Source organism: Brassica oleracea, chromosome C5 (assembly GCF_000695525.1).
Source record: "Brassica oleracea var. oleracea cultivar TO1000 chromosome C5, BOL, whole genome shotgun sequence".
Taxonomy (NCBI): Eukaryota; Viridiplantae; Streptophyta; class Magnoliopsida; order Brassicales; family Brassicaceae; genus Brassica; species Brassica oleracea.
The window spans coordinates 16,807,731-16,819,534 of NC_027752.1; the positions used below are offsets into that span (position 1 = coordinate 16,807,731).

An 11,804-nucleotide genomic window follows, 5' to 3' on the forward strand; every position below is an offset into this window, starting at 1 on the left:
ATGGACAAGCTAATCTCTCATGTGTAGTCCATCCAGACAACATCCCATAGGCAGGGAAATCACTTATGGTCCACAAAAGCATCGCTCACATCTTAAAAATTGTCTTCTTCGAGCATTCATACGTCCTCACCCCTGTTGACCACAAATCCTTCAACTCTTTTATCAGTGGTTGTAGGAAAACATCCAGAGACCTTTTTGGATGGTTCGGACCAGGTATTAATATGGTCAAGAATAGCAACTCCCGTTGCATGCACATCTCCGGTGGCAGGTTGTATGGCGTAAGAAAGACTGGCCACAATGAATATTGTCTCCCTGACATTCCGAATGAACTAAATCCATCTGTGCATAATCCGTGATACACATTCCGGCTATTGCTAGCAAAATCCGGATGTACTTTGTTATCTTGCATCTGATGGATGAGTCATCTCACCATCCGTCTGAGTATGCTCGGCATGCCATCTCATCTTTCCAGCAGTCTGCTCTGATTGATACAATCTTTTCAATCTGTCTGTAATTGGTAGGTATAACATCCTTTGGTACGGTACCCTATTATGTCCCCGTCCTTGCGGCTTGAATCGTGGCTTCTTGCAGAATCGACATTCTTCTAGCTTCTCATCATCTCCCCAATAGATCATGCAGTTGTCGATGCAAACATCTATCATCTCCGAAGGCAACCCAAGACTATAAACCAGTTTCTGAATCTCATAATAAGAATCAGCAGACACATCGTCTTCCGGCAAATACTCTTTAAACAAGTCCGCCCATTCGTTCATGCAACTTTCAGGTAGATTGTGATCAGTTTTAATATTCATCATTCTAGCAGCTAACGACAATTTAGAGAGACCTTCTCCACAACCACTGTAAAGTGGTTGATTCGCCGCGCTTAACATTTCGTAAAACTTTTTTGCATCTATATTAGGTTCTTCATCATGAGCTACGAATGCATCAGCTACCATATCATGAACCCTATCATAATCTACCATCTCCTCCTGATGGTAACTATGTTCATTATGCAAATGATGATCAACCGGTTCTTTTTCCTGAAAATTGCTATTACTACTACTAGCTTCATTCTGATCATAATTAAAACCTTCTCCATGTTGAAACCAGATATAGTAATTTGCCGTGAAACCTCTATTTATTAAATGCTTCCAAACATTTTCACGGTTTGCCAGTTTCGAATTGTTGCATTTCCGACAAGGACAGAACATCTTACCACTTTCTTGGGCGAGCGGTGTTGAATCTGCTTGATGCAACACCGCTCACCCAAGGGTAATTTTCCTACGAATTTACGACGAAATTTAGTTCGGTGCCCGAAAAAAAACGTGTTACAACTACAAAATTGGTGGATTCAAAATTTCCTCGCTAAATACACGTAAACTATTACCTCGTAAATACCACGCAAAGTTTACGTCGTATTTACGAGGAAATAGTTTTTCCTCGTAAAATACTCGTAAACATCGACTTTACGACGAAATGATTTCGTCGTTATTTTACGAGGAAATAACGCTGATTTTATATTTCCTCGTTAAATTTCCTCGCAAGTTTCTCGTAAAGTCGACGTAAATTTACGAGGATTACTTTTTCTCGTTAAATTTCCTCGCTGAACTTGTGTTTTCTTGTAGTGAATAATTTACTGAAAACATGTGAATTTTCTAGACGATGAACTAAAATTACACAAAAAGGACAATTCTCTCAAATAGCTTTTTTAAAGTTTTTATCACAAAAATAGTCCAAAAAATGACCAAAATAGCCCTTTTTTATTTTGAAAATTTTAATATTTATTTTTTAAAATTTGAAACTCTATTTCCAAAACCTCACCCCTTAACTCTAAACCATAAGTCTAAATTAGTTAACCATAGGGTGAAAATGTACTTTTACCTTTTAATAAAACTTCTTTTGGTCATTTTTCTCATTGAAGCCCGTTTTTGTGACAAAAACTTAAAAAATGTTATTCTAAGGAATTTCTAAAAAAATAACTCAGAGGAAAAGGCAAAAAATATATAATATACCTTACCTTCTTTGTCATATAATCTATGTTGCTTCACCAATATAAACTCGTTAAGGAAAAGGAATATAATCCCCAAAGCGTTTATAATTCCATTCAAGACTAGTTAAAAATCCAAGATAAATACTGAAATACACACAAATATTTTTAAAAAATTAAAAAGAAAATAAATAACCAACATATAATATAAATAAATAAAATAATATATATATATATATAAATAAAGAGAGGAATGAAAGAATGGCGCTAGGGATTGGGCGTTGTTTACTGGAGAAGAGGAAAGGGCATAAAAGGGATCGTGAATCTGACCACAAGTCTTCTTCTCCCTATCTTTGCCGATTTCTCTCCAACGCGGTCTGGTCTTTTTGTCTCCTTCCTTCGATCTAGGGTTCCCTTACACATCTCCTTATATATCTTTCCTGTCAAATCTTGTTGTAACAGAGGAAAAAGTGTTTCTCCGGATTCGGGTTTCCATCAATTTCTCGAATCTTCTCCTATTCTTCTTCATTTTCTTCTTCCGATTCCACCGTACGTTGACACAATCATTGATCCTCAATCCCGTGTTTAGCTATTGAATCGTGATCTTTAATCTATTGTATTGTGTAGTGTGATTCGATTAAGATGACAAACTCTGACTCCGAATCAATGGGTTGTGACTTTCCGTGCACTCTCGAGGAAGAGAGACGTATTGTGACGGAGCTGATGAGCGAAGCTGAGGATCAATTGAAAGAGGGCAACTTGTACTTCGTCATCTCAAACAGGTAACAACGAATGAATGATTCTCTTATTGCATTGCCATCTCTCGTCAGATTGATTGTGTATAAGCTTTGTTGGAAACTAGACAATGTGTGTTTGGTTTCACAAGTTTTTGGATGTGTTTTGAGGCTTAATCGGTTATTTCAGGTGGTATACAAGCTGGAAGAGGTGTGTTAGTCAAGAGGCTTCAGAAGTTACTAGGCCCGGACCAATTGACAATCATGATATTATTGATAGCGAAAGTGACGCTAGTGATCCGCAGCTTCTTAAGAATCTGGAGGATGCTGTTGACTACGTTCTAGTTCCTGAACAAGTTTGGAAAAAGCTCGTCGAATGGTGACTGATTGTTTCCTCTGTCCTACATAAATAAGAAACGTCCGGTTTTGTCATACTTGTATATCTTTTTCAGGTATAAAGGAGGTCCTCCAATAGAGAGGAAGTTGATCTCTCAGGGGTTTCATAGTAAGAGCTATAGCGTTGAGGTTTACCCACTCTGCCTTAAGTTGACAGACAGCAGAGACGGAAGCAGTTCCATCATAAGGTTGAGCAAGCAGGTATGTGCTGTCAAGTGTTTTGTTAGAGTTCTTTTGTTCCCTTCTGATATGGATTCTGTTGACGTTACAGGCTTCTGTAGGTCAACTTTTTGAGACGGTTTGTGCTGCAAGAGGGGTATCAAAAGAAAAGGTCTTCTGCTCGAAACCTTTTTCTCTTCTTCCTTGTATAGGATGATATGATATATTCAACTGTTTGATGATGTGTATAAGCAGGCTCGCATCTGGGATTACTTCCAGAAGAATAAAAGCGTACTCTTGGATCCTTCATCTGAAAAAACCTTGGAGGAATCTTGCCTACAGATAGACCAGGATGTAAGTGTCTTGGTTCATGACAGCTTTTGATGGTGAAGATTGTTTCTTTGTTTGGCACTGATGTATGTATTCCATGCAGATTCTTCTTGAAGTTGATGGGTCTGCGTCATCTCAACATGACATGAGCTCGACGGGAAATGAGTTAGCTATCGTACTTGTAGAGCCTACGACGAATACTATGCTTAGCGAGGGGACCGTATCGAATGGTCACTCCAACGGTTCCATGTTTAGCCTCTGGAAAAACCCTTTCAAAGATGATGGTGGTTCCTCGAGTGGTTTTGGGAAAAGAGACAAGAGAGGCTTGGTAGGATTGCAGAATCTTGGAAACACGTGTTTCATGAATAGCACTCTTCAGTGTTTGGCCCATACCCCTCCTATTGTTGATTACTTCTTGAAAGATTACAGCGGTGACATAAATGAAGATAATCCTTTGGGAATGAGAGTAAGCTAACTTGAATTGGTCTCTCTCTGTTTATATTCTTTCCAATGTGAAAAGTTGTTTAAAACGAATCTGTATATGTAATGCAGGGTGAGCTTGCGGTTGAGTTTGGTGAACTTTTGAGGAAACTGTGGTCATCCGGACAAAATACAGTTGCGCCCCGCTCCTTTAAGACAAAGCTGGGTCGATTTGCACCGCAGTTCAGTGGTTATAATCAGCATGATTCTCAAGTAAGTTGACAAATAAGAGAGAGTATGTTGAGAAACAAATTTCTTAACTCTTTTGTTTACAGGAAATGCTATCTTTCCTGTTGGATGGGCTTCATGAAGATTTGAACAAGGTTAAACAAAAGCCTTACATTGAATCTAAAGATTCTGATGGTCGTCCAGATGATGAAGTTGCCGAAGAAATGTGGAAATATCACAAGGCTCGTAATGATTCCGTCATTGTTGATGTCTGCCAAGTAAGCAATCCTTCCTTGCCTCTTTTTTGTAACCTCTTTCGCTTCTAAATGTGTTTGAAGTTTCTGCCCCTTCTCTGTCTGTTGTTTACTTATATGCTTGTATGTGTTTTTTACTTACAGGGACAATACAAGTCAACGCTGGTCTGTCCAGATTGTGGAAAAATCTCAATCACCTTTGATCCCTTCATGTACTTAACTTTGCCGCTGCCAACAAGTCGCACTCGATCAATGACAGTTGCAGTGTTTTACGGCGACAGTGACCGTCTTTTGACGCCGTACACAGTAACAGTTCCCAAAGATGGTTCTTTGAGAGATCTAAGCAATGCAGTAGGAGCTGCTTGCGGCTTGAAAGATGATGAAAGCCTTTTATTTGCAGATGTAATGATTTTTCACGACCCCTTTACGCTGTGCTTAACATGTAAGAACAAAAAAAAGACATCTAAAACGTTGGATTTTCTCTCTCTCAGGTGTTTTCTCACAAGGTGTTTAAATATCTTGACAAACCCCTGGAGCCTCTGAGTGAGATAAAAGACAACGATCGTATTGTGGCGTATCGGTTCAACCAGATGCACAGAGGACCAGGCAAAGCCAAACTTGAAATTCTTCATTGGGAGCAGAAAAAGTAATCTTGCTTTCTTTCTACTCCTGTGATATGATGTTTTTTATTTAGAAAGTATACAAAGTTAAATGTTTTCTTAATCCATATGCATAAATTTAAAACGATACTTAAAATGAAACGAAGGGGTGTTTTTACTATATCATTCTTTTTCGGTCTTGAGTTGGAGCTTCTAATGGATTGTAGCTTTCAAATTTTACAGGTTTGTTATTGGCAGAGACACAAAGTATTTTGGAATCCCCCTTGTTACTTATGTCAACACAGAACCACTTAGTAAAAGTGATATTGATGCAATTATATCTGGATTGCTGTCACCTCTACACCGGACTCATTCATCATCATCTACTGTTCATGTTGGAGAGGAAAACGGTCACATTCCAGATGTTGCTGTTGAAACATCTGGAATCTCATCACCTAAAGACACTGAAATAGAGGAGGATAATGCAGGTGGTGATGGAGAGTTATCTTTCAACGTCTTCTTTACAGAAACCTATTCCAGCAGTCTGAAGCCACTTGAACCCGGTTTTGTTGCGAATCCTTGTAGTGCTACAAAGGTTGTAGTCAAGTGGAGCGAGAAAGAGCATGAAAAATATGATTCGAGCTCCTTGGATGTTGATCTACCTGAGGTTTATAAACCTAGTCTCTTTGTGAAGAAGCCAAAGAAAGAGGTTTCTTTGTTTTCGTGCTTGGAAGCCTTTATAGCAGAAGAGCCTCTCGGACCAGAGGACATGTGGTACTGTCCTGGTTGCAAAGAACACAGACAAGCAAAGAAGAAGCTCGACTTGTGGAAGCTGCCAGAAATTCTTGTGGTCCACCTCAAGCGGTTCACGTACAGCAGATTCTTGAAGAATAAGATTGATACGCTCGTGAATTTCCCGATTCATGATCTGGATCTAAGCAAGTACGTGATGAATAAAGATGGTCAGTCGTGTCTTTACGAACTGTACGCGGTTAGCAATCATTACGGTGGTATGGGAGGTGGTCACTACACTGCTTGCGCTAAGGTTTTGTGCCATCTTATTTTTTATATTTATTTTTCATTTCCTATGAGTATAATAATGACAAATGCGTGGTGCTGTTCCTTTCTGCAGCTGATGGATGAGAACAAATGGTACGACTTTGATGACAGCCGTGTTTCACCTGTAGATGAATCCGAGATCAAGACTTCGGCTGCATATGTTTTGTTCTATCAAAGAGTGAAAAGTGAATCAGCGTCATCATATATGGATGAAGATTAGTTGAAGAAAAGCTTTTCATTCTTCAGGATTCATGACAACGGTTGCTGCTTTTCTCAAGATTCATTCATTAAAAAAAGAGTTTAGATTCTTTAAGATTGATTAGAAAATTTTTGGGCAAACAGATTATACAAGTATCTAAGGCGGGGGAGAATTGGCATATTGTTGTTCTTACCTTTTTTAACTAATTACTACTAAGTTAATTGTTTCAGCAGATGATTTGGTCTGAATAGCTTATGTTTTACTGAGGAAGGACAAGAAACCTCTTCTGTCTTGGCTATACAAGAACTAAAAGAGAATGCTTTTTAACTATTGTGATTTTATTGGACACCGAATGTGATCATCACTAACATTAGCATAATAAGAGTATTATTGATTGGGAATATAAAAAGTAAATTACATAAGGTGACAAAATGAATTTCTAACATAAATATAATAATAGATGAAAGAAAAAAATAGCCGTGAAAATAAGCTCCAATGGTATGAGTTTCGAAGAGTGCAAAAACAGATTTTGCACTCTTTAATTAACCTCTTTTATAAGTTAAACTCTGTTTTCGTGTAATCAAAGTAAGTGTCGGGCCAATAACATGATCACCACCATTGACAATACTGCCTCTTTCCCTTTTCTTTTCCCCTGCAACAAACGGTAACACATTAAAGCACTTTATCACTAGATTCATTAAACACGCAAAGTTAAAAGAGAGTAACGGTCTCTAGCATTGGTATCATCACATATGTTATCTGAATATTAACAAGTTCAGTATCATCACGTCTGTCCATTTTAGAGCATTGTTCAAGCAAAATGAAATGTAAAAAGAAAATCCCATCCTAAAATCGCCTATTAACCATTTTCAAAAAAGAACTACGAAAATGGAATAATTATGAGCGCATGACAAAGTTGTAACGTAAGGTTGAAAAGGTTCGAATCTTTCACTTTACTCAACCAAAACTAAAAAATATGGCAACTTTAACGAAAATGAAAATGCGAAGAATCTTACTGGAGCTGACGAAATTGCCAAATAACCGGTCGATGCATTATCTGGAGCCACCGGCGTCATCGGTAAAACTGGTGTTTTTCCTCCTCCATTGCTACTACTATTACCACCGCCACTACCACCTTTTACGACATCGTTTAGAGTGAACCCAAGCGAGTAAGCCTGAGTCCCGTCAGGTTTAAACAGACCGTAGTTCCTCTCCGAGGTCGGACCAGGTTTCATGTTCTCGTTGAACAATGCAAACACGTAGATGATAAGATCGTTGTTCGGTCGTAGGGGCGTTTTGGTCTTTTCATTCTTCATAAGCTTAATCAAGTTTCCATTGTACCTCTTCGCATTCTCCGGCGTGGCTCCGAACTCGTCGTCGTCTCCTTTCGACGGCCACCCCGTCTCCGATATCTGCACTTTAAGGGTTTTATATCCCGCCGCCGCTAAAGCAGAGTAGACGGCGTCGATCTGCGCGAACAGCATGTTGTCGTAGTGGAAACCGGTGGTCGGATCCACGACTCCTTGGTTCTGTTGGAAGAGGACGAAGTCGAGAGGGATCTCTTTAGGGCTTCCTTTGTAAGCGAAGAAAGGGTAGGCGTTGATCAAGAACGGAGAGTCTGTCTTCCGGTGAAACTCGAGGATCGGCTTGAGGTAATCTATTACACCTGGTGAAAACTCTCCGGCGGAAGGAGGGAACGATGTTTGGAGGATGGCGAGAGAATGTGCGGTGGTGACGGCGATTTGATCGGAGAGTCCGGCGGTTACTAAAGCGGAGTGGACCCCTTGCATCGCCGGGAGGAGACTGTCGGTGAGGGAAGAGTCGTTGAGAGCTAAGATCTCGTTACCGATGGTGATGCAGGTGATGTTCGTCGCCGGTAGAAATGGAGTGACGTTTTGTTTGATCCATGTTAAGGCTTTGGAAGGATCTTTCATTTTGGAGAGGTACTCGTTGCCGAGTCCGACGATGAACTCTACGCCGGTGCCGGAGAATGCTTTGAGGATCTCTGGGTTTGCATCGTAGAGTTTCACTTTGGTTGCTCCTATTGATTTCACTAGTGGAACTACTTCTTCCGGTGATGGGAGGTTATCTCCGATTTGACCATAGTTTACTCCGATTGAAGTCACCATCACCGGGGAAATCATCACCACTGTGTACCACATTGAGGTTAAAGTGTTAATAAACTGTGACAAATAAACACTCACGATGATAAAGAAGGAAGCTGTAATAAGATTTTGAACCTGAGAGGAGGAATAAGAGGGAAGAAGAGCGGTGGAAGCTTTTAAGCTCCATTTTAATGCGGCGGAATCCAGGAATGCCGGTGGTGGAGACCGGCGAAGAGGAGGAGAAGTGGTGATAGAGTGGAATCGACACGACGGAGACTTATTGCAGAGTGGAGTTTTGTGTCTATTAAAAGTGGTGGGACAGAGAACGCCGGAAGCTGAGGTTGTGTGATGTTGATATATGATTCGTTATTACTTTTAATTATTAAATTTTTGATTTGAGATATTTTTTTACGTCGGCCATCTAAGGAGGGAATCTCGATGTAGTTTGCCTATATATATTTTTTAAAAATTAATAGTAATTCGAAACAGTAAGGAAATAATAAGTGAACTGAAGAGAAGATCCAAGCGTGTTAAAGACAAGGAGTTACAATCTAAAAGAATGAAGAGTAAATATGAAACTAAAGTAACTATTAATAAATTTGCAGGTGTCATTTTAAATCATCATAATCCATCCTCCATTTTCAAAAATTTAATTTTATAGTTTGTTTAAAAACTTGCTTTGACAAGACAATTTTTACATATACAGCGAATGATCTAGAGAGAAGCAAAATCAAATAGAAAAACCAAGAAAACAAGCTTCACATGGCGACTCATTCACTGATTTTTTTTTGCCGATTTACTCAGAGCATCATTATTGGAAGTCCCTTAAAGCATCTCTTAGAGAAGGAGAGTGGAAACCGAAAAAAAAAAAGAAGTGAAAAATCTCTAATTAAAGACCGTCCCTTATTATCCAACTAGCACATAAAAAAAAAACAAAATAAAGGAATTTCTTTCTCTCCGTTGCACCAATAATGATGCTCTCACTGATTGAAATCCCTGAAAATACATTTTTTATACATTTCTTTTTGGGGAAACTGACAAAGGTTTTTATGAGAATGTCCATCGTTTATAAGCTCAACGGCTCTGATCTGCTCTTCTTTTTCTCTCATGATCTGACTTTGCGTGGCGTTTGCACTTTGCACCGCCAAGGGTCGGCTCCATACTCATAATTTAATTTTCTAACAGAAAGTACCTAATTTAATTTATGAAAGAAATAATCTTAGACTTAAATAACAATTTTCATTTGGTGTTTGTGACATTCGGATAATATATGTTGGTCTATTGGGTAAGGAACATATTCTTATCTTAGCTTTCTTGGATGAATGTAGCTAGCTAGTTGTCGCCTTTACACTTTTACAGCTTTCAGCCTTTCGTTAAAGCATCTCCGACTCTTAGCTATTTTCAACTCTATATGTTATAATTAAGGTAAAAGTACTCTATTTCATCTCTATTTTCATCTCCAAAATAGAGATTGCTATTTTTTCCACTATTTATAGAGTCATACTTTTTTATTTTCAAAATAATCTTTTAATTTTCAAATTTTTATAGTTGTAACCAAAATAATTATATTTATAAAGAAATACAGCTTTTGTAGGAGTATAATAACATTTTTTATTTACATAATAATCTTTTAACAAAACTATAGTTTAAAAAAATTCATAAGTTTATGAAACTATTTTAAAAATTAAAAATAAATAGGGTTAGTTATCAACTTTTATAAACAAAATGTATCTTTTGTAAAATTAAAATAGAATCTTTTGAAAATATTCTTTTATAGAGGCAAAAATATAGAAATACATTGGAGAGAAATTCATCTCTATTTTAGAGATGCTCTATTTTAGAGGTAAAAATAGGAGAATACATTGAAGATGGTCATAGGTTCAACTCAAAAACTACATAACAATATGCCTTTTATAACGGAAAGTTTATGTGGTATATATAGTTTTTTGAGGTGTCTTCCTATTTTAACAATATTTAGTTATTTACAGGACACTGCCAAGAGATTATTTTTAAACTATAACTAGATCTTGATGTCCACAACCGCGCAGATTTTTGTTTTCATTTATTTTATGTAAATATTTTATTTTCAATTCTAAATTGGTATATATTATAATATATATATGTCAATCAATTTTAAAACATAATAAATTTACGGTAAATTTTTTCATTGACTATATTGTTTTAAATTTTCACATGTATTTGTATCTTTTTCTATATATATATTTTTGGATTATTATTTCATTATTAAAATCGTAACTATATATATAAAGATTAGTAAAATATTGTTTATTGTCATATTCAAAGATATTGTAACATTTCACAAATTTAAAAAGTTTTTAAAAAATTAACTTTTTCGCTTCATAGATTTATATTATCGAGTAAATAAATAAACATTTAGTTTGTGTTTAATTTTTTAAAATAAACTATATAGTTTAAAAAAAATTTCATTGGTTTAAGGTAGTAAAAATTAATCATCGTTAGATAATATGATTTTTGTTATTTAAAAAAAAAAAATTATAATTTTAAAAGTTGACATCGACAAATATTTAAATATTTAATATACGGAGGTATAGTATTACAATATTAAATTATATCCATTTAATTTATACTATTTATAAATCCAATGGATCATCTATTCTTTAAATCTAATTATTGATAGTCCAATAAAATTTTTTTGTAGGTCCAACATTTAAATGATAAGAATAAAGATTAAAAGTAACATAACCTTCTAGGAATAGGTCCATTAAATCCATTTTCTATAAAATCATACATGTATCAAGGTTGTGACTTATGTTTTAATATATAATTTTTTTAATTATTGATATATTCAACTAAATATCTTTTGATCCAAAAAACTATTTATTGTTTAATTTCCTATACTGTTATGAAAATAAAGGGAAAGTATGTATATTTATTAGACAATAAGGAGCTTTTATATAGGGAATTACATAAGAATGAAAACCTAATACAATATGGGCTAGGAAATACGAAGACATAAGAATATGGGCCTTCGAATATGGGCCTTCGAATATGGGCCTTCGAATATAGGCTTCCACCAGACCTTGGTTTATAACACTTCTCTTTGGAAGATCATCTCCGAAGTGGTTTGTAATACGCTTTGGATGTTGCCTCATTAAAACCTTACCAGGAAAACACAATGAAATAAAACCATGGTGAAGGAAAAAAAGTACAACACGTATTACTCCCCCTGATTTGGACATTACTGAAGGTCCATTGGATCTCTCCAATTTTCTGCAATCCGTGGATGATGAAGATCTTGGGCAGAATATGCTTCATCCTCGAACATGATAGTTGGTTCTTCTTTACCATCGGC

General features: G+C 36.6%; 2 protein-coding genes across 3 annotated transcripts; one reads left to right on the top strand and one right to left on the bottom strand.

Moving 5' to 3' along the window:
- The first annotated feature begins 2,255 nt into the window (after nucleotides 1–2,255).
- On the top strand, nucleotides 2,256–6,627 carry LOC106294841 (putative ubiquitin carboxyl-terminal hydrolase 11). Of its 2 annotated transcripts, XM_013730516.1 has the most exons (14): nucleotides 2,256–2,362; nucleotides 2,450–2,536; nucleotides 2,615–2,769; nucleotides 2,912–3,100; nucleotides 3,174–3,318; nucleotides 3,389–3,448; nucleotides 3,532–3,630; nucleotides 3,710–4,072; nucleotides 4,159–4,299; nucleotides 4,362–4,532; nucleotides 4,653–4,910; nucleotides 5,000–5,154; nucleotides 5,351–6,152; nucleotides 6,240–6,627. In XM_013730516.1, exons 3-14 carry the CDS (start codon nucleotides 2,630–2,632, stop codon nucleotides 6,384–6,386), a joined length of 2,670 nt encoding a protein of 889 aa, XP_013585970.1. In that variant the 5' UTR covers nucleotides 2,256–2,362; nucleotides 2,450–2,536; nucleotides 2,615–2,629; the 3' UTR covers nucleotides 6,387–6,627. The 2 variants fall into 2 exon arrangements, with proteins under 2 accessions (XP_013585970.1, XP_013585971.1); XM_013730517.1 differs by lacking the exon at nucleotides 2,450–2,536.
- A 101-nt stretch (nucleotides 6,628–6,728) lies between these two features.
- LOC106294842 (glucan endo-1,3-beta-glucosidase 11) lies at nucleotides 6,729–8,893 on the bottom strand. Its single transcript, XM_013730518.1, has 3 exons — nucleotides 8,606–8,893; nucleotides 7,382–8,514; nucleotides 6,729–7,017 (listed from the first exon to the last, which is right to left on the bottom strand). The coding sequence occupies exons 1-3, from the start codon at nucleotides 8,655–8,657 to the stop codon at nucleotides 6,946–6,948; spliced, it is 1,257 nt and encodes a 418-aa protein (XP_013585972.1). The 5' UTR covers nucleotides 8,658–8,893; the 3' UTR covers nucleotides 6,729–6,945.
- Nucleotides 8,894–11,804: the final 2,911 nt, after the last annotated feature.

What these genes read in the sequence shown, in the direction of transcription:
- LOC106294842 (XM_013730518.1), bottom strand. Translation starts at nt 8,657, where the DNA reads ATGGAGCTTAAAAGCTTCCACCGCTCTTCTTCCCTCTTATTCCTCCTC. An exon ending in CCTCTTATTCCTCCTCTCAG is followed by an intron (nt 8,515 to 8,605) that starts GTTCAAAATCTT and finishes TGTGGTACACAG; the next exon opens with TGGTGATGATTTCCCCGGTG. An exon ending in TGGCAATTTCGTCAGCTCCA is followed by an intron (nt 7,018 to 7,381) that starts GTAAGATTCTTC and finishes CGTTTGTTGCAG; the next exon opens with GGGAAAAGAAAAGGGAAAGA.
- LOC106294841 (XM_013730516.1), top strand. Translation starts at nt 2,630, where the DNA reads ATGACAAACTCTGACTCCGAATCAATGGGTTGTGACTTTCCGTGCACT. An exon ending in TCATAAGGTTGAGCAAGCAG is followed by an intron (nt 3,319 to 3,388) that starts GTATGTGCTGTC and finishes TTGACGTTACAG; the next exon opens with GCTTCTGTAGGTCAACTTTT. An exon ending in ACTACACTGCTTGCGCTAAG is followed by an intron (nt 6,153 to 6,239) that starts GTTTTGTGCCAT and finishes TCCTTTCTGCAG; the next exon opens with CTGATGGATGAGAACAAATG.